Source organism: Poecilia formosa, unplaced genomic scaffold (genome assembly GCF_000485575.1).
Source record: "Poecilia formosa unplaced genomic scaffold, Poecilia_formosa-5.1.2 Scaffold4, whole genome shotgun sequence".
In the NCBI taxonomy this organism is placed as follows: Eukaryota; Metazoa; Chordata; class Actinopteri; order Cyprinodontiformes; family Poeciliidae; genus Poecilia; species Poecilia formosa.
In genome coordinates this window covers 2,227,921-2,253,738 of record NW_006799943.1, presented here as the reverse complement: position 1 = coordinate 2,253,738, position 25,818 = coordinate 2,227,921, and the positions used below count along the sequence as shown (strand labels likewise).

At 40.0% G+C, this 25,818-nt stretch overlaps 1 protein-coding gene across 3 annotated transcripts in view; it reads left to right on the top strand.

The window, feature by feature from the left end:
• raraa (retinoic acid receptor, alpha a) overlaps window positions 1-25,818 on the top strand; it is a 186,112-nt gene that overhangs the window by 62,665 nt on the left and 97,629 nt on the right. For all 3 annotated transcript variants that reach the window (XM_007559674.2, XM_007559665.2, XM_016675226.1), the window contains one exon: window positions 18,147-18,949. In XM_007559674.2, coding sequence (XP_007559736.1) covers window positions 18,796-18,949 — 154 coding nt within the window. In that variant the 5' untranslated portion in view covers window positions 18,147-18,795. The remainder of the gene's footprint in view (window positions 1-18,146; window positions 18,950-25,818) is intronic.

Below are 25,818 nucleotides of genomic sequence, written 5' to 3'. Positions count from 1 at the left end.
TTAATGGAGGGTGGTATGTTTATTATGGATCTTATGACCAAAATAAACTAAACTGAACTCAGCACATGCTCAACCATCCGACTGTAGCCATGTGAAAGAACAAAAAATAGTAAATTCTTCTTTGCCCCTCATTCCTCCTGTTTCTCTCCTCCCACATTCCTTTTTCTCTTAAAGGAAAGCAGGATTAAGACCAGCTACATTTTTACACCATTAGAAGATAGCCCTGACAGCTTATGGAGTACATGCATTTTGAAATGGGCTAAAAAAGGACACAGTCTTTGGATATTTGCATTCTTGTGCTAATAAGAGAAAGGATGAAAGTATTTAGATTCCCTGGATAGTAAGAAGTGCCAGTACAGTAACATGAAATTATATAATCACAAAACCACTTTTTAGTACATGTGTATAGCTAAAGGGTAACTTACAAGCTAACAGCTACAGAGTTATTTAGCTATTAGGTTAAAGAGCAGGTTAAAACTTGCAGGTTAAAGATTAACTTGCTAGTTAACAGCTAAGGAGTAGTGGTTAAGGAATAACATAGAACATAGTGGCTAAAGAAATACAGAAGCTAACAGCTACAGCTAACCTCTATAGAAAAACCTAGAAGATGGCAACTCAAGAGTAACCTAAAAGCTAGCAGCTACGGAGTAATCTAGAAACTACGGAATAACCTTGAAGCTAGTGGCTGCCCCCATGCTGAGATTTGAACCAAGGAACAGTGGTAACAAGTGCTGCACTGAATAACCATCAAACTAACTGCTAAAAGGCAACTATCAAGCTAATGACTAAAAAGTAACATACAAACAGTGAATGAGGAAATGATGAGCTTGTGTCTGAAGATACTGAAGAACACGAGCTTCCATGGCACATGCTAATATAGCTGCCATTATTTGATGTAAACTTTGCTTTGTTTAATATATTAAGAATAAATCATCCTTAACCCCTACCTAATTGCTTCTTCTGCCGTTAACAAGTTTTCATTTAGTCACTGTCTAATCGGACAATTACAAACACCAGTAGACGCTAAGCAAACATCACTAGGCTACTTAATGAAGTACAAGCTGGTGGTGTCCTGTCAGATCAAGGATAAGTGTGAATATTGTATTTGGGGCTAAGTTGTTCACTCCTTTATCTCCCTATATTTTCAGTGAGATAAAGGTAATTTTTTTATTTCCACTATCTCCCAAGCACGGAGAATGCTTTCAGTTAATAACACTTTTTACTTGACATGTGGTCAGAGTGTAATGAGATCTTACAATATAAAGCTCTAAAACACCTGCAGTCAGACTTTGTCTGGTGTTGTAAAAGTGATTATGATGTGCCTGGTATATAATGGTAAATGTTTTACACTTAACACCCTACTGTGTCTCTGTTTGAGACTCTTATTTTGAATTATAGAACAATGTGTCCTGTTGTAAAGCTGCAGTGACACAGTTGGCTAATAAAAGTACTCTTCAATTTAGCTGATAAGACATGGCTAAAAAAGTATTGAGAGCCTCCACCATGAATAGTCCATGAACACTGAGAAAAATCAGACTGGCTAACTAGCTTTGAAGCTTTCTATTAGCGCCAAATTAAAGGGCTGGTCTGTAGATTTTAAGGAGTTGGCTGGACTATGTTTTATCATATCTGGTTTAAATCTTAATTACTTAGAATAATCAAACATGAATTAGATCATTTTACGCTGAACAAATAGTGAGTGCGTTTTTTATTCTACTTGTGAAAACAAAAAAAGTATTACTCTGGAGGATTTTTAGGCATTAGGAGCACCTTAGAATTAGACATGCATAAAAACTGCTCTTCATGAACCAATCAGCACTGAACTGGACTGTTCTGCTGATTTTTTTTCCCCCACACAGTTTGTGAAACATTTTTTCTATTTGTGGAACAAGAAAAAAAACCAAACAAAAACCAAAAAAACAATATGGGATTGTTGGTTTTCTTCAAAAATATGGCAAAAGTTTTGTCTCCTTCTCATGAACCCAAAATAGTGTACTCTCGCATCTAAATTCAAAATGAATTCCCTGTTTTGATGAATATTCATCAAAATAGAAAAAAAAATAGAAAGAATTATTAATTTGTTTCTTTTTATTCTTTTCTGTTGTTCCTGCTCTACATTGTGACTTTAAAATTGAGCTATGTACCAAAGCTTGTTTTTTTATTTTTACATATGATTAGCAGGCTACCAAACTATGAAGATGAACCCATTCTCTCATTCTTTTTCTTGCTACTTAGGGAATTTTTTATCTTTATCTTGCTTATTATTTTTCACAAGCTGTTTTACTGGGGTAAATCACATTATAATAATCATAACAGAACAGAAATAATTCCCACTATTTAAAATGTAGTGGAAGTATAATAGTATCATAAGAGAATAATTTCCAACATCCATGTCTTTCTCACATGAAGATGCTCACATAGATCATGAGTTTAGGCTTCCTGGTGACCCTGTTGCTAGTCAGAAAATAACGAGAAAACAGTATCCAGAATCCAGCTGTTGTTTTTACCTTTTCTGCTCAGTTTCACATATTTCCTGACTTCCAGATGGTCTGTGGATTTACATGTACAATTTATTGTGGATGCATTTGGCTTATATTTGCTCCTAATCTTGCAGCTTTGGCATTTCTTTGATGACCTCTGTACTGCTCAGCTGCACACACACACACACCCACACACACACACGCAAACACGCACACAAACACGCAACGTTGGATAGCTAATGAATGTGTCCTAGAAAGGTCGTAGCTGTTGACCTCCACTTTGTCGTATTCATCCGTGTCGGGATTGACCTACATACCCTGACCTGCTGTTTTATATAAGCATTAATACACATGAATACACACACAAACGCATAGTGACAGTGCTCTCAGTGATCTCACTCTGACCCACATACTGCTACTGATGGCCTGCTTAGTTAGCTAATGGCATTGGTGGTGAGCTGTAGAAATATGTATTTTCTTTCCAGTGGAAAGAATGGCATACAGCATGAGGGGGATGTCGAGTCCAGCTCGGTCAGAGGCGTTAAATAAGGAAAACAGCTCAGTAGGAAGCAGCTCTGGGTGCCACTATGTGACTTTTGTGTACTGCAACTTGCATGCTGACATGGTCATTTCATCACACTTAGATATGTTTGTACAAAGTGTGCAACTTCTGTTGCTTTTTTTTTTTTAAGAGATATTATTGTTTTGAATCAGAACTTAAAAGCAGTAGAGAATACATGACATGGAGGTGTTTGTTATGCACAAACTGGAATGTGGTTTATTTAGATTTTAGATGATAGACCAACTGAAAAAACTCAATACGTAATGTTATTTACTCAGAAAAAAAAACATACTTGAGATTTTCCTTGATTCTTTCATGCATGTTTGAGATATGCTTTAGTCTCCATGGCAACCATTCAGCTGTGCAAATATGCCTGTGTGGACCTAGCGCCACCTATGAGATACAGCTCCTGCAGTTTCCAAGCTGCCACCTCACAAAGAACAGCCCACCCCCATGACTCCCTCACTCAGCTCCTTCAGACTAGCCAGCTGCAATTAGCAAACACCTGGTGGAACTGCATATTAAATAAGCTATGTTGTCATGACTTCGTGACAGTGGAGTTTCAGAAAGAGTAGGAGTTTTTAAAGAGACAGAGGACCAGTTTCAAGACGCTGAATTACAAAGTAAAATTTCTTTTAAGTCATATTAAATGTATATGGCATTGTCATATCAACTGATGGTAACAGTTACTTTTTTGGGCAACACTTTATTTGAAGTGTTGCCCAAAACACACTATATAACAGTGTTATATACTGTTTATGACACCGTCAAAAACAGTATATAACACCTGTTATGAACATGAGGGAGTATTTATGAATGTTTATGACTGTTATCATAAAGTGTCATTTGGTAAATAGTTACACTTTTAATGCAAAGTTGTACTAAAACTTGCATTGAAAGTGTCATTATTTATGGAACGGCACTTCATGGCAGCAGTCATAAACATTCATAAAAACGTCTTCATGTTTATGACAGGTGTTATATAATGTTTGTGACGGTATTGTCAGTCTTATGCAAACCCCTTCAAATAAAGTCTTACCCTTTATGGTGCCATAAACTTTCAGTGTGTTCCTGGAAAATACATAATACTGCCGTTTTAAAGAAATAAAAATATGGGGTTTACGCATTTTGTTTTAAGACCTGGTAACCCAAAACAAAATTTTATGCAGAACAGATGTCTGACAATTGGCAAACACAGCTTACCTGTAGCCATATGTCCATCAACAATTTTTAATTTTTTTTATTTCTTTACATAACTAGTTGTGTACTGTAATCTGAGTATAAATACAGGAACACAGCAGACATGTCAAGGAGGAAACAAAATTGGTGATCCATCATATAAAGTCTTAATAAAATACATTATTTTATACAATGAAATACATGTATTTTATTAAGTTAGTTGTAACATGATGAAATGTAAAAAAAAAATAAAAATATCTAGGGGTGTGAATACTTCTGCAAAACATTGGGGCAGTTTGCTACATAGCAGCACAGTGTGTCACAGGTATATGTCCTTGGCCTATAATTCAATATGGTGGTATGAAGTCATTCATCACTAGTTTATCCTGGTGTCCTGGAAGCTTTTATAAATGACTGTGCCAGGGCGGATGATAAAAGCCGTGCGCCTCTCTGTGTGAATATACTGATGTACACACAGTTGCACTCAATAGTGAATTATTCAGCTAATTGAATTTAGCTCTCTATAAACAAGACTGTAACATGCCCCATGGAAATACAGTGACATTTATTCTGGTGAGTCAGGCTGGCTTTTTGTTCGCAAACACACACACCCTCTGTATACATACACTATTTGACGGCCGCTTATTAAAAGCTCCATGTTGGCGGTTGGAGAACGTAGACGTCAATAAATAAACATGCTCCTTTTGTGTTCCTTAACGCACACTACAGAATAGCTGTTGCACACAAAATTATCTTTCTTATTGTTATGGGTATATTGATGTGTGCAGTTCTCCCTTCTTTATAGAAATGGTCTTGACATTGAGGTTGACTGCAGGACCCAGAGGGCGTGCCCACTCTTAAGACCAGCTCTTGTTTGATCCTTAAGCAAGCAAGTGGTGGTATAAACAGGAAGGGGCCCCTGCGCTTTAGTGCGTCATCCGCTCGTGTCATTGGATCTTCTGTGTTGGAATGTGCTGGAGTGTTTCACATAACATTGTCAGCCAGATATCCTGGATAGGTACACAAAGGTGACACAGCCATAAAGGCCGATACACACGCACCGTGATTGTGTGAGCAGCCTGGAGGAAAAACAAAAGCTGTTCTTAAGGCGGGTTGTCTTTGGTTTCCTTCACGAGGGGCGGGGGGTGATATAAAGGTCCGGACCCATATCTACAGTATGTTCATGCATAATGAGGTGTGGCAGCTTAAGTGTTTTGACTATAAATGTTCTTTTTTTATGTGTGTTTGAGTTTCTCAGGAATATGGACTTAATTTCTGTTGGGCCTCTTCCACTAACTGGAACCGGCTTTGAGGGGGACTGAGGTTGCCAGTCTCTCTCTCTCACACGCACACACAGAGAGAACTGTATGCAGTGGATAGGGCACACTCAGCTCCCTGCTTTCATACAGAACAGTTTATTATGTTGTTGTCATCCAGAAAAAGGGTACTCTACCCCTCCAATTATTACAAACTCATCCTTCCATTTAGAAATAGCCTTTACTCACAGTGGAGCTCAACTAATTTGATCCATTATTGAAGTACAAAATAAATATTAAAGTGCTGTTCTTTCTTCCTTTAAAGAAAGTCTTCATGATGGAGTCCTTTTGACCACTTGAAGCTCAGGTTCTTGATGGTAGCCTCATAAAAAACATTGATATCCTCTGTGGTTTAGGCATGGGCCAGTAGATTTCAACAATGTCATGACCTTAAGTAAAAATACCAGGTTTTAGTGGAATTATGACATTTAAACAAACATGGAAAATACGGATTCTCATTACATCGGCATTAACATTGTTATTTTCCGAAATTAGTCCTGGTTTCTGTCTGATGAGTATAACTCCAAACTATCATCAAATGATGTTAATTGTTTGTGTTTGCTGTATATGTTCAGTCATGTGAAAGGGGTGCAGTGCAGAATTGTGGAATATTTAGCTGATAGTTGCTTTCTATAGAAAACTTCATTTGCTCTCTCATTAGAAGGACTTTACACGGCAGGGACGGTACAGCTCAAAATGGTGACTGGTTTAGTTTATTCCACCTATATCACTCAAACACACACACAGCAGTTGTTAGTCAACACTCTAACTGCAAATCCAAGAAATGTGAAGTGAAAAAAAAATCATAACTTATATACATTTGAACCTAGCATTTAAAAAAAAACAAAAAAACTTTGGTATACTTTCATACCAATATTTGGCCCACACCTTGTTTGACATGCCATGTCTCAAACATAAACAAAATAAAAATAAAAGGTCTTTTATTGTTTTCCCTTTGGATTCTATGCTCTAATCATTTATTCAACCAACAATGTTAACCTGATAATTTAACCAACATAGTAAGAGCTTGTTTTTTTGGGTATCATATAGGCCTGTCGCAATAAACGATAAATCAGTTAATTGCACAATAAATTAAACCTATCGACCCTCATTTTAATTATCGGCTTTATCGTCTCTTCCTGACTTTTTTTTCTTTCTCTTGATGACACTGAATGAAAAAAGACCCAACTCCGGTGTTTCACTGACCTTCCCTTCCTATTTCCTTAGTGTAATATCCAGTGCACACGACACGAGTTGTCGTCCCATTTTCAAAACCTGAGACCACACATTAGCCGACAGAAATCCTGGGTATAACGGTTCGATCGTGCTGTGTGGTGTCCAGCCACACAGCCATTATTTTGGACTTGTAGCCCAAAATAATGGCTACAAGTCCAGTTAACTAATTTTAATATCAGACACTAATCAATGCTTTATTAGAATCTACCTGTAATGCATGTGACTAGAGTCAGCGTAGTCGGATGTGCCCATCTTCTCTATCTAAATCTAGTGATTACTGAAGGGCAATATAGTATACAGACTTCATAATCTGCACTCTTTTGGTTGAATTGCAGTATTTATTTCCACTTTGGCTTTATGTTGTTTACTTTTTATTCAAGTACGTTTTTTGTTAATGGAGACTGAGAATCCATTTTATTTTTGGTTGTTTTGTTTTAGTTTATCAGTTCCAGTGTTATGTGTTCTTTTGAAAATAAAGTGTATCTATGTATGGCAGGAAATGGCGTGCATTATTAGTCATTTCCATTAAATCAGTGTCAAAAGGTCTTGAAACAATATTATCGTTTATTGCAATAATTTTTTAGACAATTAACCCTCAGCAAAATTTGTTATCGTGACAGGCCTAGTATCATATTGATTCTCAGGTGATATTTATATATGGAAGAGTCTTGTTAATTTTGAGTAGTTGCTTGATTTCGGTGTTTTGTTATGTAGTTTCATGCGTCCCTTTGTGTCATTAATAGGGTCGTTGGGGTCACCAGCCACTGTTCTTTGTCTTCCTGGTTCATGGTTTACCATTTCCATACTCTATAAAATCGGACTTGTTTATGTTTTTCAATCTTCACTTCAGACCTGCACAGTAGTTAGCTCCTAACAACGCAGCTAATTGGTTCACAAGGGAACACAGGAAGCCTACCTGCCAAGGTGCTGATCCAAGTAAGAGGAACCAATCCAATTAAGTTGCTTAGGGGAGCTTATTAGTGCAGCACAGTGTTGGTTACACTAGTTCACCGAACATTTTCCCAACTATCCCTGTCCAAAGACACGGATGTTGTTCTGTCTGTGCAGAAAGAAACAACTCGATGCTAGTGAAGTCCTTACCCAGCCGCTCAGGTTTCAGCTAATCCTAGGTCAGATAACGTTTCTACAAATATATATTTAACCAGTTGCAATGTTACGAACCAGGGTTTGGTATAGACGCAGCCCAAAGTGGCTTGTATTTTTTCACAGACAGATGAACCGAGAGGCATCTTCCATTAAACCTTCACAAATGTCATATTTTAAAGCTTGTTAAAATAGTTTACTGGATCCTCCCCGCTTGTAAAAGCTCAACAGTCTCAGTGGTGGGTGCGTTGTTTGTCCGTGCTGCAGACTGTCATCAACACCCGTTAAACTCTACATGCTCATCAATTAAACACAAGTAGTGAAGTTTGTTAATCACTGCTTGTAAAAAAAGAAACAAAAACTACAAACTACATGCTGGATGTGTTACTGGGACTGCTGTTATTTGTTCATTTCACATGCAGCACTACTACTACTGTAATAAAAATAATACATAGTAATTACTGAAGATTGTGAACAATTTAAAAAAATAACTATTACTAGCTATTCAATTGGTTTTAAAATGTAGCTATTAAAACATTATACATAAGGTATTGCTAATAAACTAGAAGGATACAAGGTTTAAAAATTAAGAATATAACCCTTATGTTATAATATATATTTAACTTTTTTTAATAGATAGCTGTGGTAACTGAATATGTTGCATGTTTAACTGGTTACTGTAAAGTTTGTACATGCATCGTTCCTTGTCTTGTGCATATGCATTGCCCTTTGACCTTCCCAGTTCTCTATTAAAGCTGGAGACGGGCATCAATCCCCCTGAAACCATGGAGGGATGAACTCATGCAAAAAAAAATCCCATGTTTCATATTGTTACATCCCTACTTAAATGATCATTCTGCACAGAAAATGAGAAAATGTTGGTTTTAATATTATATTTGAGGTAATAACACAGCTGTGAAAACTCTTGGTGCCCATTAAGGGTTGTGGTGGTGAACCTAACTGAATAATTTAGATACCAGTGCAGAAAGTTAGTCTGCAGACCCGACTCAGGGCTGCAGTGGGGGTTTTTAAGATGTCTTTTTTTTTTGTAAGATTTCTACTATGCTATTTTCAATTTCATAAAACCTTTTTCAGGTTCTGTTGAAGAAATATGTCTGAAAGTTTCTGCCTGAGCCTTAAGAGGCAGAGCTGCCTGTGTGGAGGCAGAGTGTGATTACTAAGAAAGAACAACATGCACTGCAGACCCCAGACCACAGGAGGCATGACTCCCTCACCACTGAAACCTCACGGCTTTCTGCTCTCTGCTGCGTTTACTCTTTAGCTCTTCCTCAGGTTCGCTCCTCATCTGATTCAGCAGCGCCACACTCCAGGTCCCACTCTCACCTCTCCCGTTAGCCGCCCTTTTTTCTCTTTTTCCTGACAGTGTCACCCCATCCCGCCATATCCCTCTCACTTGGCTCCCTTTCCTTTCGTCTCCCTCTCACCTCTCCACTCTCTCCATATTTCATATTAAGCAATCTTTTCCATGGAGCCAGCTGTGTAAACAATAGGGACCAGCCCTTAATGTTTTCTCAGAACCAGAGAAAAATGCAAGGGGGGACGTAGATACAAGGAGCTCACTGCGCGCCGTCCACAACATGATCTATGGCCCTTTGTCTCCCTCGTCCCCTTCGAGCGCGAGTGGGATTCTCCAGGCAGATTTGTTGTTTTGTGTGTGTGCGTGTGTGTGTGTGTGCAAGAGTGTGTGAGGGTCATGCATACAGGAGTGTGTTTATGTGGTTCACGAGAGCTTTCTGTTACCATAGCCTCCTGCAAATATTGACTCGAGTCGAATAGCTACAGTGAGTAGCTCAAAAAGCAAACACTGCTTTCTATGGATGGCCAGATATGCTTGGAGTTTTGTCACCAAGTGCACTCTGACCAGAAATAATTAGGCTTGCTCAATGCCTCGAGTTCACAAGTTCTCCCTACTACTTCCCCTGATTTATGCTGACGATTTGTAGGGCCTCTGAGAATGAACCTCAGCTGTTTGTCGTATATTTAGGAGATTCTGCTGTTATCTGTCACGCCATAATCTGTCTGCTTATTTTTCCAGGAGCTGTTTTCAGTTTTTTTTTGTACTCCAATCCTCATGGAAGGTACCGTTTGTTCTAGACGAAATACACTCTTCCTGATTTGGTTAACCAGACTTGGTGCTATAGGTTTGTTAATTTGTCTTACACAACTATTACTATATAACTTTACATTTAGAATGATCAGAATTTTCATGACTGATTTCCACTCTGCATCTTTTATGAAGCTGTTTTACATTCTGATTCTGATCTGAGCTGATTAATTTTTCTTCCAGAGCTATAACAGAAGATAAAAGAAGCAAACTGAAATATATTTTTAGGATTTTTTTCTGTAAGTCATTATATTGTTCTCAGAGGTGATGTCACACTGTGTGTGTGTGTGTCAGAGCAGAAAAGTTTTTTTAAAGATTTGTAATCTCTTTAGCCTTGCTATCATCTGCTTCAAGTCTTGCTCTCGCTCGAAGCTGGAATGAACTGAAGATGTTTTCTCTCTTATCTCTTAAAACATGCTGCTACCTTTTAAACAACTTCTTATCTAACTTCAGCTTTGAACATCTTTAATGTCTTGAAAAAAGCTTTGTGTTTTTCCCTCAGTAACAATGTCCACACTGAAAAATAATGTTACTTGTGTGATCTGTAATGCTTTAGAAATTATTTATTCACTGTTTGGAAAAAGACGTGATTTTAAATTATTTTCTAAAAAAAAAAAAGCTTGCCAGGCTGGAAACCGACCACATTCAGGACTTCGGCCGACTTCTCAGTTCATCTCTATACTTTGTTTGCAACAATGTGCACCTTCCCAGGTTTGGATTGTGTGTTTGCGGCTCATGCAGGTGGGCAGATGGTCTGGTTCTGCTCTGACAGACACGCTGGGGCTCATTTCGCGCTGGAGAAGCAGACGCACACACTTCCAGTGCTCATCCTCGGGTTTATTTTTTGCAGGTGCCGTGCTTGCTGGCATTTGAGATAATTAAGGGCTGACCTTTGTGAGGTGAGCAGAAATGTCACCCAGCCCGCTCCTCTGACAAGTGGATTCACCCAGCAGGGGGGGCCTTGGCAAAGCCACTGAGGATTCTCACAACCTTGAATGTTCACTTAGCACCCTTTAGCCTTTCTCAGCTCCATTCTTGGGCTGGCATTGAAAAGTAGCTCCCACCTTTTGCTCTCTCAGTCTCAGTGTCAGACTCCTGTATCGTTTCAGGAGGAAGAACCGCTGAGCTGGAAGTCTGAGGAGGTCAGACAGTCTGAAAGAAGTTACTTTAAGCTTCTAGTTGATGCTAATTAATGCAGTTTAGAAAAGACTACCACTATCACATGCTGTATGCTAATATTGTAATTATGTAGTGCTTAACTCACCCAGCAATGGCATTCAAGACACTTTAGTTACCATTTTCTTTATCTCTGTGTTCCAAGGCAACATTTAAACCAGATCAGATTTTTTTGTCTTGTTGAAAAAGAACAATACAACAATAAAATGCTAAAATACACATCAGTTTTAGCACAATTTCCCATCAGTCTGAAGCAGTTGACATTATTTTCTTATGATTTTTACCTCTTTGAATGGTGATTTTAAAACTTTCAGTAAACGGAAAAGAAAAATGCATATTTCACAACATTTGGAACAAAAGTAGAATAAAGTTGAATCTGTTTCTTCAAACTACAACACACATTTAACAAATGTGAACTCAAGATTTGAAGTGCACTCAGTCTCATGCTGCTGTGCCAAACTCTAAATGTATTTTAATCTAGAAGGTAAACACCCACTACTCAGATAAAGTGTACTCCTGCTGAATACGGGCTAGCTTCTCAAGCTAGAAAATCAGTTTATTCACTTCATTTGGGTTTTGAGACGGAACTCAATATATTTAGGAAAAGATGGACTGACATTTATTTTAGCAATACTCATTTAAAATTAGTTAAAAAGTCAACTCTTAATAGATTTAAGTTGGTCTGCACTAATATAAATATGTAGAGTATTTCCAGGGTATATCTATTTTCCAATGACGTCTAACTTTAGAATAACTCTGAAGGTAAAACTGCAAAGGGTCAAATAAAAATGTTAACTGGTAAGACAATATTGCAAATAAAGGTAACGTGTAAAGTGTCATGAAAGATGGTGTCATGAAAAATGAGTATAATAAAAAAAAAGATGCATTTGTGAGTATAACAGATTTAAATTTGCCCAATGCTCATCACAACTATCCCTCTGCTTTGGGACATTGCCAACATATCCCGATCTTTCAGGATCCAGCACCTGCTGTCAAATCTGGTGAATAGGATATTTTGTGAATAACTGAGTAGATCACCTCAAATTAGAACTGCCAAGAATTCCCCCGTTCAGGTTCAAGCTCCCTGCGACTTTGACATAAATTGACCTTAACTGAAGTATGAATTTATGAATCTTGACAAAATCTCTCACAGATGCCTACGTGGATAATGTGAGGAAGTGGTGACATTTCATGTGAAAAAGGTCAACTGTCAGCTACATGGTGACATGGGGATGTTTTGCACAGCCACTTTTTCTGGTTGAGTTCAGTAGCAGCGGGGACCAGAAGGGGACACGGCGGCGGCGGTGTTTCAGATGGGTTCATGTCATGAAAGCTCGTGTTGACGTAACTCACACCTCACAGCTATGGTCGACCGGTTAAGTTTTGTTGAAGGAGCCCCACACAGATGACGGATGTTTTCATTGGTTGAGTTTTTGAGGAAATGGTTCATATTTGGCCGTGTTGTATTTGGATTGCGTGTGTGGTCCCAGGATTTACTCTAGTTTTGTGCGTTTACACTTTCTATGCTTATTATTGCTGCTTTCCTGCCACCCGTAGCAGACAGAACGTAACATCGTTTATATTTCTGCATTTTAATCCATGTAGTACTTGGTTCTGAACTACCCTGATGACGTCCTGTGCTACACACTTGTCAGAAAACCCAAATCTACCAACAACACCTTTCACCTCTGGAAACACGGGGTTATTCAACCCGCCTCCTACCATGATGAACTAGTAATATACAGTAAATGCAGTGAACTGGAAGACCCCTCCTTGAGGGCGCAGGGATGATATGCATGTGTGATCGAGAGCATAAAACTAGCACACAGGCCATGCGTGACTGCCCACAGCACCCATACGCTCAGCTAAGGGTATGTTTATTTCATCCTGTGTGGATTGTGTACGTTCATTTGTACACACTGTGTTTTGTTGTTTTTTTCCCCCTGCAACATCTTATCTCACTTCTGACGTATTCATCAACCCACGCTGAAGTCCTCATAAATATTGGAGAGTAGTGTGCTTGAGCTGCTTCCATTTCGTGTGCCGCTGCGTGTCCGTGAGGCTGGGTGTCCGTGAGGCTGGGTGTCCGTGAGGCTGGGTGTCCGTGAGGCTGGGTGTCCGTGAGGCTGGGTGTCCGTGAGGCTGGGTGTACGTGAGGCTGGGAGGCCGTGACGTTTGAGGAGGGACATCGTTCTACCAGCCTCACTGACTGACGGTTTCTGAGTTGAAGTGACTCCATGTAGTAGATTTTCTGGCTTTTGTTTTCTGACAATTAAATAAGAATACTAACAAAGGTAAAAGATTGCATAAATATTTACCTCCTTTATAGGGGAGTTACTTTGTATTTTCACAATGAGTGGAATGTAGTGAGTGTGTCTCAAGTGACTGTAGTTTAAACACACCTGTGTGTGTGGAAGGTCCATTCACTGGTACATCAGTGTTCCTGACTGCCTTTGATTTTTAAAAGCAATAAAAGAACACAACACCGAACAGGGGGGATACTTTTAAAAGACGCTGCATATTGAAACAACAGGTCCGTTATCGTGGACATGAAGGCGTCAACATAACGTATTATTCCTCCCAGCTCAGCAGCTGCCTCTGACACATTTCAGATCCAGTTGTTCAGAAGGAAATCTGCTGCATTAGGGTTCATTGTGCACCAATGTAGGACAGAAAATACACATTTCTTTAGTTCTACTTTCTCCTCCGGATCACCTTTAAACTTTGCTCATGTATCCCTCCACACACTGATCAGTGTGTACGTTCCCATGTCCTGGTCCGTGTGTGAACAGAGATCCTCTGCATGCCATGGGTTCTGCAGCTTCCCCCCTGTGGCTGCGTTTTGCGTGTGGAGCGCTCGCCTGCCCTGACCTCGCGCTGCCATTTCCTGCCTTTTTTGATTATTAATTCAGTGTTTGCTGTCATAACCCATCACAGGCTCTCATGCCCCATAACCTCTAACCTTCCCTTCCCCCTGCCTGCTATATGCCAAAGAGAGTTAAGTCCAGCTGACCCAGATTGTTTATTTTTATTTTGCCCCTCACTGTAAGGGACGGCGTCCGTCCCCCGAGGAGACGCCCTCCACGCGCCACCTTGCTTGGAAGCTGTTGAGATGAATTTGGCAAGTGCTAAGAATTCTGTTTAAAACTTTAAAAGGAAATACATTAATGATGCGACTCCAAGCCCGGGGGTCTTTTTGACTTTTCTACTTCATTGCATTTTTGCTTAATCTGAGGCTGCTTTTGCTCCATAAGTGTTTATTTTTATAATATAGAAGCTCGCTTGTCAGCTGTGTATTTTTTTCTTCTGTGTGCACAAAATGGCAGCAAATAGGAACGCTCCGATATGTTCATGGTGTTTTTTGGTTGACCTGTCAAAACAAAAAGTCTTTCTACATTTTGTATTTTCTTGTTTGGCACAAAATGTGGGTCGCAATAAACAAATTCATGCACAGAGGCACCTCCTACTGAGAGTAGTGAGTTGAATCAGTCTATATTTACGCATTAACATCCATATTTATAGTTTTATTTTGGTTGCAAACACCCCTGCAGAGTTATATTTACGTCAGAAGTTGGAACTTGGTTTCTGGGAATCCCAACGCTTCGAAAATAGCCATGTTCCAATTGCAATCAGTAAAAACGGTCTGGCTGTTTGAAGCATTTAAGTCAGTAACGAAGTATGGAGGAGCATCTTTTGCATTCAAACTGTGTAGCAACACTTTCCCCAACAGAGGGAAGGTGTGAGATTAAAACCTTCGGAAAGAGTAATACGGTTTTTCAGTTGCCATCAGTTCATTTAAAATTTACTGCAGTAGGGCAAGTTAGGGTAAAAAACAAACACAAACAGTATAGCCTCACTAATTAACCAGCTAGTAGCGTTTTGTTTCAGTGGTGGCGAAACGTTTGTAATTAGGCCTGAAGTATCAAGTCAAAGGCTCTTGCCTGCAATAAAATGTTATTTTGAGAGGAACAAAAAAAAATAAAAAAAATGTTTTACCTGCTCAACAGTTTAGTAATCATACAATATTTAGATGGAATAAAGTAGTCACATTTTATTGGAAAGAAATTTGCAAATCATTGTAGATACCCCTTTTTCACATGTGCCATATGAAAAGACCAGCATCCAGTTTGTAAATAATTGCAAATTAAATAATGAAAAAATATGGGGAAAAACAAGTCTTTGCTCTGAAAACAGAACATGAACACATTATAAATAAATGAATTTTACTTAATGTGCTTTTAAGATAAAGTCATTACTGTGACTTTAAAGAGAATCCAAAAAGTGTTATTAAAAGTTGAGTATTTTGTTTCCATCACAAAAAGATTACATTTTTGCAGTAATAGTTTTTTGCTAATTAAAAACAAAATAAATGAAATAAAATCAGTAACACTGTATATGAAGAGTTGACTGACATTACACTGTCATAAACATAACACAACACCTGCCACAGTCACCATAATGAGCAACAAAGGACTAGTTGGTAGAGTGTGTGGTTGTCGCCAACTTTGTTAGCCTGTTGCATATTATTTGGTCTTGCTGACGGACTTCCACTGCCTTGCAATGGCAAAACCTGCCATATATTTTGGTCACCAACATGCTGAAGCTGTGCTCAGACAGAGTGGCGAGGATTTCCAGATGATGCAAGAGAGAGAAAGATGGAGGAAAATGCATAATGATAATTTGTGTGCAGCCGAGCTCTGCAGAAACGGGGCAGAGAACCAGCAGAGTCGGCTCAACGGACGCAGCTGTTGTGACCGGTTTGGCCTGGAAGGAGGATGTGGAGCGTTTGTTACCGGCGTCAGCCAGTTCCAGTCTCCCGTGTGCAGTTTTCACAGCCGATTATTCACATCATCAGTCTTACCTTGCTTCCTCCCAACACGGTGTGCGCTTGTCTCGATGCAACCATTTTGCTTTTATCGTCACCTCTGGCATGGTGATTAGGTTCATTCTCCAGCTTCTGGAAATGTTAAAATGCCTTTTCTTTTTTTTACCTTTTAGTTTCAAACATGAATGAACTCCTTCAATAAGAGCCCTTCTGAAAAGGACTTGTGGGATTAATTAATGTTCAGAGTCTGAGACAGAAAAAGAATCCTTCAGGCTGCTCTTTAGTTAATTATTGTTTTGCAATCAGGCACTTTGATGTCAGAAAAGTGCTTTATACATATAAAAAAAAGTCAGGATATTTAAACGTTAAGCAAATTTTCATCATTATTTTATGAGTGCTCTGTCATAATAAGGATTTAGTTTAGTTGTATTTTTTTGTACAAAATCTACTGTACAGTGACCTTGATGTAAAAACCCTGGATGGATCGTAGCGTAGCTAAGCTTTGGCAGTGGCACTTTCTGCTGTGGTACGTCTTCCCCAGCCTGACTGCTGTGAGTAAATGGAATAAGATGATGAGTTCACTACGGCAGAAGGACGACTGGTGTAAGTGCACAATGGTGTAAGATGTCACCCATCATCCAAACTGCCCATTCCACATTTGACAATGACGGTACAGTTGACTGTCCAAGTTTCAACCTGTGGGTAATTCTCCCTCTCCAACAGTAAAGTACCATATGAAGTTCACACCAATTATCTTTTTGTCTTATTGGCATTTTGAGCCAAAATACTAACCTGATGGCTCTAAATTCACCTGATGATTTTAAAAGAGGGCAGTAGTAGAAAAAATACTCAACCGAAACAAGGCTTTTGTTCGTATATGTGTGAAAAGGTATATAAAAGATATGGCTACGTTTGTAAGACAAACTTCAATGTACGTTTCTTTCATGGTGATGCATTTAATTTTGAACAAATTTGCAGTAAGGACTCCACTGAGGCAATGTTTTCTAACAGTAATAGATATTTTATATCATGCAGTCAGATATAACACCGTAAAGGTGATTTATATGATGTATTAGCCGACTGGAAAGGTAAGAAGAAGGGCTATAAAAGCAAATCAAAGCAGACCTGACTCGTGGCTTTAGAATACACTAAAAACTCTCACGCCAATGCATTTCCTCCTTTCAGCACGCATTTCCTAAACAAAGCAGGTGAATGTGGGAAAAGTGGCCTTTTATATCTTTGGTAATGAGCAAATTAATAACAATTCAAATGAATGCAAAGCCTATAAAATGAACTTCTCTGAAAACGACTGCATCCTTATTCAGAATGAAGTGGAAATGCATTAATACTTATCATTTCCTCTTACAGTGAACCAGAGCTGAAGGCATTTCTGTGGTATTTGCTCTGGCTGTATTCTCCACCCGTCTCACCTGTGGTACTCCTGTGCCGCTCATGCTCCATGCAAGCGGGAACAGGCCGACCTGACCCCTCCTGCCATGTCCCCATGTCATTCACGCTAGAGCGCCACATTCCTGAGCATCCCAGCTCATGCAAAGACACATTCCTCCCGCTTTTGCTTGTGTGTCTCTTAAACCCCCACCCTCCCCAAAAAAACCTATCACACTCTTGAATGTATGACAATGCTAACATCCTGTTTTGTGGTAATTGTACTCCTCGGTCGAGTAGCTGTCAGTGCCCCTGCGTCCTGCTCCGGCTTTCTGCCATGATCACAGATCTGTTTTGCTCTGGATTCAGACGCCAAGCTCTGGCGGTTCCCAGAACGGCACCTTGGGTCTCACCTTCCGCAAACTGGCGTAATTAGCAAAGTTTGCCTTTGTGCTGCCGTCTCGGCTTGTGTTTTGGCTTGCCTCCCACCGTGTTTGTGGCCTGTCACCGTTAATGAGCGTATGCACAGAGCTGCAAGGAGACATCACACACCTCCAACTTTAACACTCCATTAGATAATTAAGGAGGATGGGGTGTTTTTGTAACATTTCAGCTGAGACATTCCCATTAATTAGCGTCAGAGGAAAGGAACAGTTTTGCTCAGGCACTTTACTACAAAGGGATGTGATCTCTACCTTGTCACTGAAGCACTAAATGATCTCTCCTCTGTGTTTTTTTTTTCTATTTATCTTTCTAGGGAGACGCTTCGCAACCGCAAAGAAGAGGCCCGACTAAGGAGAGCAACTCTTCCATGGCATCATGTGATCTGCACATTCCCTCGGCGAGCTCTACGGCGGAGGAGTGAATTGTGAAAGCATCCCAACCACTAGCAGCCCCCCCATCACCACTATCGCTGCTCCTGTGCGCTGTCATCAAAGTCTCGTCTTCGTGACTCAACTTGCCTCTTTTTCTCTGCCTTCGTCTTGAAGATAAAGAATGGCTGTGCTGCTTCCCTGCCCCTCCAACGCCTCCTGTAAATAAGGCCTTTTTAGCTTGTTGAACAATACGTGAGAAAGGAGGCATAAAAGAGCTTTTTATATTTCTGCTGTGTGTCTTTTTTATCTTTTTGTCCGCAGCAAGTCAGCCCTAAAGACACACATACTAACTAAACAAACAGGGTTTTTTTGTCCTGCTGACATCTACAGGAGGTGTTTTCTGAACTTTTTTAACCTTAAGCGGATTATTTGACAAACCTTTACCTTGCAGTCCTTTGGAATATCTACTAATGGAACTTCTCTATGGGGGATTAAATCATCCCAGGAACCCGTACTGACTCCTCTTTGGGTCGGCCGCATTTTAACCAGGGGTTGATTCCATCACTGAGCTCTGTTTGTGGGCGAGCCACCATGGCCGGGAAGGGCAACCCGGTGCCAGGCGGACACCTAAACGGCTTCCCCATGCCCCCCTACTCCTACTTTTTCCCCCACATGCTGGGGGGCATGTCGCCTCCGGCCCTGTCTGGACTTCCCATCAGTGGATACAGCACCCCCTCCCCAGCAAGTAAGTCAACTTTTTTTTCCCTCTTTTCATCTGCCTGCTGGAGGTTTTGTGTTTCAGCTGCGTTTTACAGTTTGAAGTGCAAGTTGCTTCTTGAATGATGGCAATTGTTGAAGTTGTTTTACTTTCTTTGTGTGTGGATGTGTGTTTGCGTGTATGTGCGCATGGGTGTGCATGCACATGCGAGAGTGTGTGTGTGTGTGTGTGTGTGTGTGTGTGTGTGTGTGTCTAGCATAACTAGAGCAATGGGCGGTGCTCCTTTGGTTTTAGCGCCATGAGTTTCCAAACAGCCTACTGAGGCTCTTGCAGCGGTTATAATATTGACAAATATTACAATGACAATATCAGTTACCGAATATGCCTGTTTTCTTCTGTCATATCTTTCTCATCTGTGCTTCTGTCACTCTGTGACCTTCAGCATTTTGTGTCTGGTGTTGGTTTCTGCTGCCTAGCAGCTCTGCCAGCTAAATATATGCTTGCGTTTTACATTCTAATTGGACTTAGGGATGCAAGTTGACTGATCTTATCAATCAATGAATAATTAATTGATAACCAGCCATTTTCTTAAAAACCTGAGTTTTCTGTTTTATGAAGAAACAGAAATCTGTTTCTTCATAAAGAAGGAAGTTTTGAAAAATGTTGCCCATTTTCCATAATAAAAAGGGCAAAACTTTTCAAAGTATATGCTGGATGAAAAAAAAAGAATGAAACATAGTGAGAGTTAAGGAGCTTGTTGAGTGTTTGTATTTCAAAACAGGATGGCATTAAGTGCATTTTGCATTCCGCACCGGACTCTGTTGGACTGTTTTTCTTTCCAGTTCTGGTATGGCCCTGCCATCTTTGTTTTTGTTTCAACTGGTTCGCTTAAGGATGACCAGTGGTGCCCTCTTCTGGATGGCGTTCAAAATACAACAGTGAAAGAAGGTCCAAGCAGAGGTTATTAATCAGTTGGAACTAATTCTAATCTAATAAAACTTTAATTAACAATTACTCAATTATTATTTATTTGTATCCATAATGGGAGTACATTAGCCAACAAGCAGTCCTTTTCTAAATGTTCCACACACTGAGGATGATATGTTCACATTATTTGTACAACCCTACAGCCACCTCTCTGTCCTGTAAACAAGAGACACCTGTGTAGCAACCATAATGTAATGAAGGCCAATAATGTAATAATGTTGGTCATTTCAGATGTTATACAACAAATAATATAATAACCGGCCAAAAATGCCATGAAGGTTTTCAGACCTTAAGGCTACTGAGCGATACTCAAACCGGTGCTGAGATTCAAACCCAGAACTTTCTTATTGTAAAGGCAAAATGCTAACAACATGCAGCCACACATCAAGTCAAGTTTACTACTCTGCTAGAGTAGTAAACTTGACTTGATGTGTGGCTGCATGTTGTTTTGTGTGTGGCTGCATGTTGTTTTGTGACTGTAATGTGCTACATTACAGTCACAAAACAGTTCAAAGTGCTTCACACCATAAAAACATAATACAGCAACCAATAATGAAACAAGCAAGAAACTTTCCATTTTGTTCCTTTGATGCTGGGAACCAAAGGTAACTCTAAACAAGTGGAATCTTTAGCCTTGATTTAAAGGAACTCATCGTTTCAGCATCTTTGCAATTTTCTGGAAGTTTGTTCCAGATAAGTGGAATAAAAACTGAATGCTTGGTTCTGGTTCTGGGGATGCAGACTAACAGGAACTAGAAGACCTGAGAGGCCTGGCTGATTAGTGATTTATAAACTGTAAATGGTTTAGCAGCATACCTGATCTAAACCATTCCATTGTAGCTCTGGCTGTATGTTTAAGGTGAACTTATACCCCGGTCTATATCATCTTTTCTATCCTCTATCAGGTTATTTTCCATGATTGATGTAAATCCATCAATTTCCCTACCAACTAACAGCTCCTCTTTTCCTGCTGAAGAAAATCATTCATAAAGCATGATACTCCAAACACAGTTCTTCACAAAGGACATGGTGTGTTCCGATATATGATTTGCCATTTTTCTACCACATCTTTCATTTGCCAAAAAGTTCAGTTTTGGTCAACAGAAGGCCTTCTTTCTCATGATGCTGTGTTTTCCTGTGCAACTTGCTTCAAGCTGAAAATTGGGGTTCGTCTGACTTTTTTGCCTTAAAGTTTCATTAAATCCTTTGTAGAGTATGTTAGAATTTATGGAAACCAGGTGAATTTATTCTGAGATTATATCCACACGTGTTCTGTATTTACTAATTGGGTGACTTCTGATGGTAGCTTTGGATTTTCTTTGTGTATTTGCATTGTTCTGGTCACATATAATCCCAATAAAATACTTAAAGAAAAAGTGAAAAAGTTGTGGAGGAACTTTATGTACACTTTAGTAAAGCACTGTATGCTTTGGAGCCTTCTGGTGAAAGAACACTTTCATCTCATCCTGTTCAGATCATTCCTGTTTTGAAAGATGTGTGTGTCGGTAAACAGAGAGAGACACACAAACATGCAGAGCCGCGTCGCCTCCAGCGCTGTCCTTAATTTACAAACCCACACACACATCAGCTCTCAGACACACATGGAAATTTCAGCAGAGATCACAAGGAAATGAAGCGGGACAGTCAGACAAGCGCATTGTTTGTTTGGGGAACACAAGTTTGGCAAGTGGTCCTAAAATACATTTCACAAATACTCTCATTGTGGCTGATGGTCACGCAACAGCTCCTTTCACACAGGCTGTGAAAAGCTGTGGAATTGACTTGTAAAAAAAACCCAACAAAACAAAACACAAAGACAAAAAAATGTCAAACCAGGTGAAGACTGGCTTTGAGAAGAGGAAGCCAACTTTTCTGTTATGTGTTAACACAGAAAATCTACCTATTGGTAATTAGCACATTTATTTTGCCGTTGAGATTATAAGTTGAGATTTATCAGAGCAGAAGGTGCGTGTCATGTTAGTTCCTGTTGATTCACTGCCGCATAGTCTCAGCAGAACATCAACAGGTTCCCAGGTTAATGAAATGCGGGAAAGGCAGCTGACAAATGAGCTGGAGCAAACTTTTTCTAACATCTACCATCTTGAATTTCAATACTGTGGTAGAGCAGGAATTAGATGATCAGTTTGTTGTGCTCTCATTCATCTGCGTTATATGATTTGTTTAAAGATGCAGTGGAGTTATCTTTTATTTTCTATCATTTTAAGCTGCTTTGATAATGGAGTAGATCAATAAAAGCTCTTTAGAAGCCTGAATTCCAAGTTGGAAATTTGGCTTTCCCCCATCAGTGGCCTCAAAATCCAATATGGCTGCCCTGCATATTAAACTTAGTGATTGCCACAGTAAAAAATAAATAAATAAAAATTTGCTGTTCCACTGTTCTGTATTAAATCTTTTACACACACAGCCTCCTTTATGAAACAAAAACAGTAATACCTTGGCATTAGCTTAAGATTTCTAGCAGTTAGCCGAGTCGCTCAGGGTATTAATTGGCAAATGCCGTTTGTTTTTGAATTTAGAACTGGTTTTGGTCCTCATACCTTTCCCGCCTGCCTGGGGAACCAGAGGTGGTGCCTGTACCACAGACTGAGACCCAGGGAAGCATTGATAAAGGAGCTGCAGATATGGGTGGATTGTGCAAACTGGAACTGAAAGACCTGTCCTCACTCTTACAGGTTCACAGGAGGTCACTGTATTGATTCTTTTATTTAGCGTCTGCTGGAGCTTGCATGTGCAGCCAGAGATGAGGGGAAGTGAAGAACAGTTGGTGCCCAGCCCTGTCACTCCCACTTCCCCAAATACCAAACACCCCGTCTCACTCACAAAGACTGGAACTCCCGTCGGATTCCTCTTTTCACACTGTCGCGAGCGCCCCGTGTGTTTGTGTGTTTGTCTTTGTGTGTATCCAGCAGTGTTTGCCTTGCGGGGAGGCAAGATTTCTTCCCTTTTGCCTGGACAAACATTTCCTGTCTGTAAACACTGGAGAGCCAGGGACACCGCGGCTTCCTGACATGCACGAGTGAGCGCTCACATTTACGCACATGCACAACATAAACACAATCTTTGCCCTTCAGGCTGGCTCACTTTCTCTCACTCCGGTTCCTCACGTGCGAATAACTGCAGGCACAATTCACACTTGCTCGCTCTGTCTCTCTCTCCCTCTGTCGCACACACAGAGCAATCGAAACACGCTCCTTCCTCCTTGTCTCCTTATGTTAACTGCAACAAAGTGCTTTCAACCCTTCCTTTTCCTCTTCCTGTTCCAGATTGTATCTCTCTCTCTTCCCCTTGCTTCTTTCTTTCCCACTTATACACAAAAACTGCCGTCCAGTTTTGGCAGTAATGGGTAGAAAAGATTTGGAGGGATGAGGAAAATAGTTTGATACTTGAATAGAAAGGAGATTTACAAAATACCAGATTGAAGGCGCAGCAGTAAAGCAGAGTCCTTGATGGATTTCAAACATGACAGAGCCTCCAGTTTAGGATTAATACGGATGTCTTTACAGCCATAACTGTTATTCACACTGAAGATTGATTTTTTTTTCCCTTGCTGTGATTGTTAGTTCTTATATGCAGTTGAGTGGTGGGAACATTCATATCGTATTTCTACAAATTTACACTGGCAAGTTGTGCAGTGATTATATAAAACAAAGATGTAGTGAATGGAAGCAGCTGAAAGTCTCACTTTTCTAATCGTATACATTGTTTTACTCGTGACAGCTTATCCCGTAATGTAGTAATCTTGTTGTTTAAGTCTTCTTTCCATGAAACTCTCTACCAAAACAGTCAAAATCTTATCCGAAAAGTTTTCTACAGTTAGTTTAATCAGGAAGAATACATGAAGGATGTATGAAAAATAAAAACTTGTGCAACTTCAAATCTGAGAAACTTTATGGTCCTGACGTCTTTTTGAGCAGACCGGATCACTCTTAACACATCGCTCACTGCAGTAACTTCAGAGCCATCCTGATAATCGGAGCGTCTTTAAGGTTGTTGGAAGAAGAAAATTGGAACAAAAATTGGCATAAAAATCTTGCAATGTTAACTGTGATTAAGGAACATCCATCCACTTTTTGTGCATAGAGCAGTCTTTGAAGGAGAGTAGGAGTGCTCACTCTCTATCTTTGCATATTGCCAATTAGTGGCTTAACATCCATGTTCTTATTGATCGTCATTCTCTAAAGTATCACACCACACATCATCCGTATATGGTCATTCCTTTCCATTTTACGACTCCAACATTGGAGTCCATTGTTCGACTCCAACAGCTCTCTTAGAAAAGGCTGAAAAATTCTGATCTGTTATATAATTTAAAGTTGTTGTTTAGCTTTAAAGTTTTTCTGTCTTCACACTTTGTTGAAAGTCTGAAACGGTCTTAAAAGTGGTTAGAAACACGGAACCACACATTTCCAAAGACCAGTCGTCTTTAAAAACTCAAAGTGCTTACAATTAAAACCTCGATTTGTTGACCTCCTTTTCTCTCCTCCTTCACCTCTTTCTCTCTAAGCTGTTGACCTCCTCTATCTCAGCCGCTTTCAATAAACCACAGTAGACCAATTATTTCGACCAAGCCAAGCAGAAGGGTTAATCTAGCCCTAAAATGCACTGTTTTCTCTCCGCCTTGAAGCCCAACCTCTAGGGCTGCATCTTCACATCACATTATCTGAGAATCAACGGGTTACGCTACTCACTGGAGCAGATCAGCCGAAGATATTGATATTAAATTCATCGCCTGCAACTTTATTAGTTAGCTGAATATTATCAGCAGATTGATTCCACCCGTAGACCTAAACATGCACACACCGCAGAGCTTTCTATCACCTAATATCTTCCAGTGCTCATTACTTACAGTTTCACACACTGGAATCCTCTAAACTCCGCTCCTGTGAAGATGTTGAACTATTCAGAAATAGTATCGATTGGAGCTCTTATCATCACAAAGCAGTCCGCTGTCCGTCAAGCTGCTCTTGCATTCCGCTGATTTACTAGGTGTTATTACGGATGGTAACAAATGGAGTCGATGTGCTACCTGCTGCCACGGCGGACTAATTGGTTTTTACCCACAGAGGCCGCTTGTTTTACCAAACACGGTAATTGTTTGCTACAGGCTGCGTTTTCCTCAGCCACCTGCCACATGAGCGCCATCTCTGTTGACTTATTAAGGCCTAAAATGGCATTTATGAATGTAGTACGAGGGCCAGTAGCAGAAACATGCTGGTTTCAGACTCCAACAAAGCTTGTGTTTGTGTCTGTGTGCTCTCTGTCCCATTAAGCAGCCTGTGGTGGAACATATAAACGGCGGGTAAATGTGAATATGGTAATGTCGGGCAGAAGGAGTGTGTGTGTGTGTGCTGCTTTTCGAGGATGGACAGGTGGTTCCTCTCTGCCTCAGTGGTCTGCAGGATTCAAGAGGGCAAGTTAGTACGCTGCCTGGGTGGCAAAATGAACCTCCAAAACAAACTCCTTTTTTTTGTTCTTGTTGTTTCTATCTCATACTCTTTTCACACAATGTTTGGTAGAGAAAAGGACAATGAGAGTGAAAAGCATTTTAATTTTGGTAACTATTGTGCGGGTCTGGTACACTACCAGGTGCCAGGCTGCGTTTAGCAGCATCAGGAATCCAAACACACTTTGCAGCCTCTCTGGGGAGCTGGTTGTCATCACTGGGAAGTCATTAGAGGGGTGCAAACTCTCCCACTTATTAAACATGGAGTGTTAGACATTTCCCGCACTGAAGCGCAGCACTTCACCACCAACTTAATGACCTTATTAATTAATTGCTCTGCAGTGGAACGAGGGAAAAACATGAACATGTGAGGCTTTGTGTTTGGACATGTTCAAAGGAGCCGCCATCACCGATGCCTCTAAATCCCTGACACATTTCAGCTTTT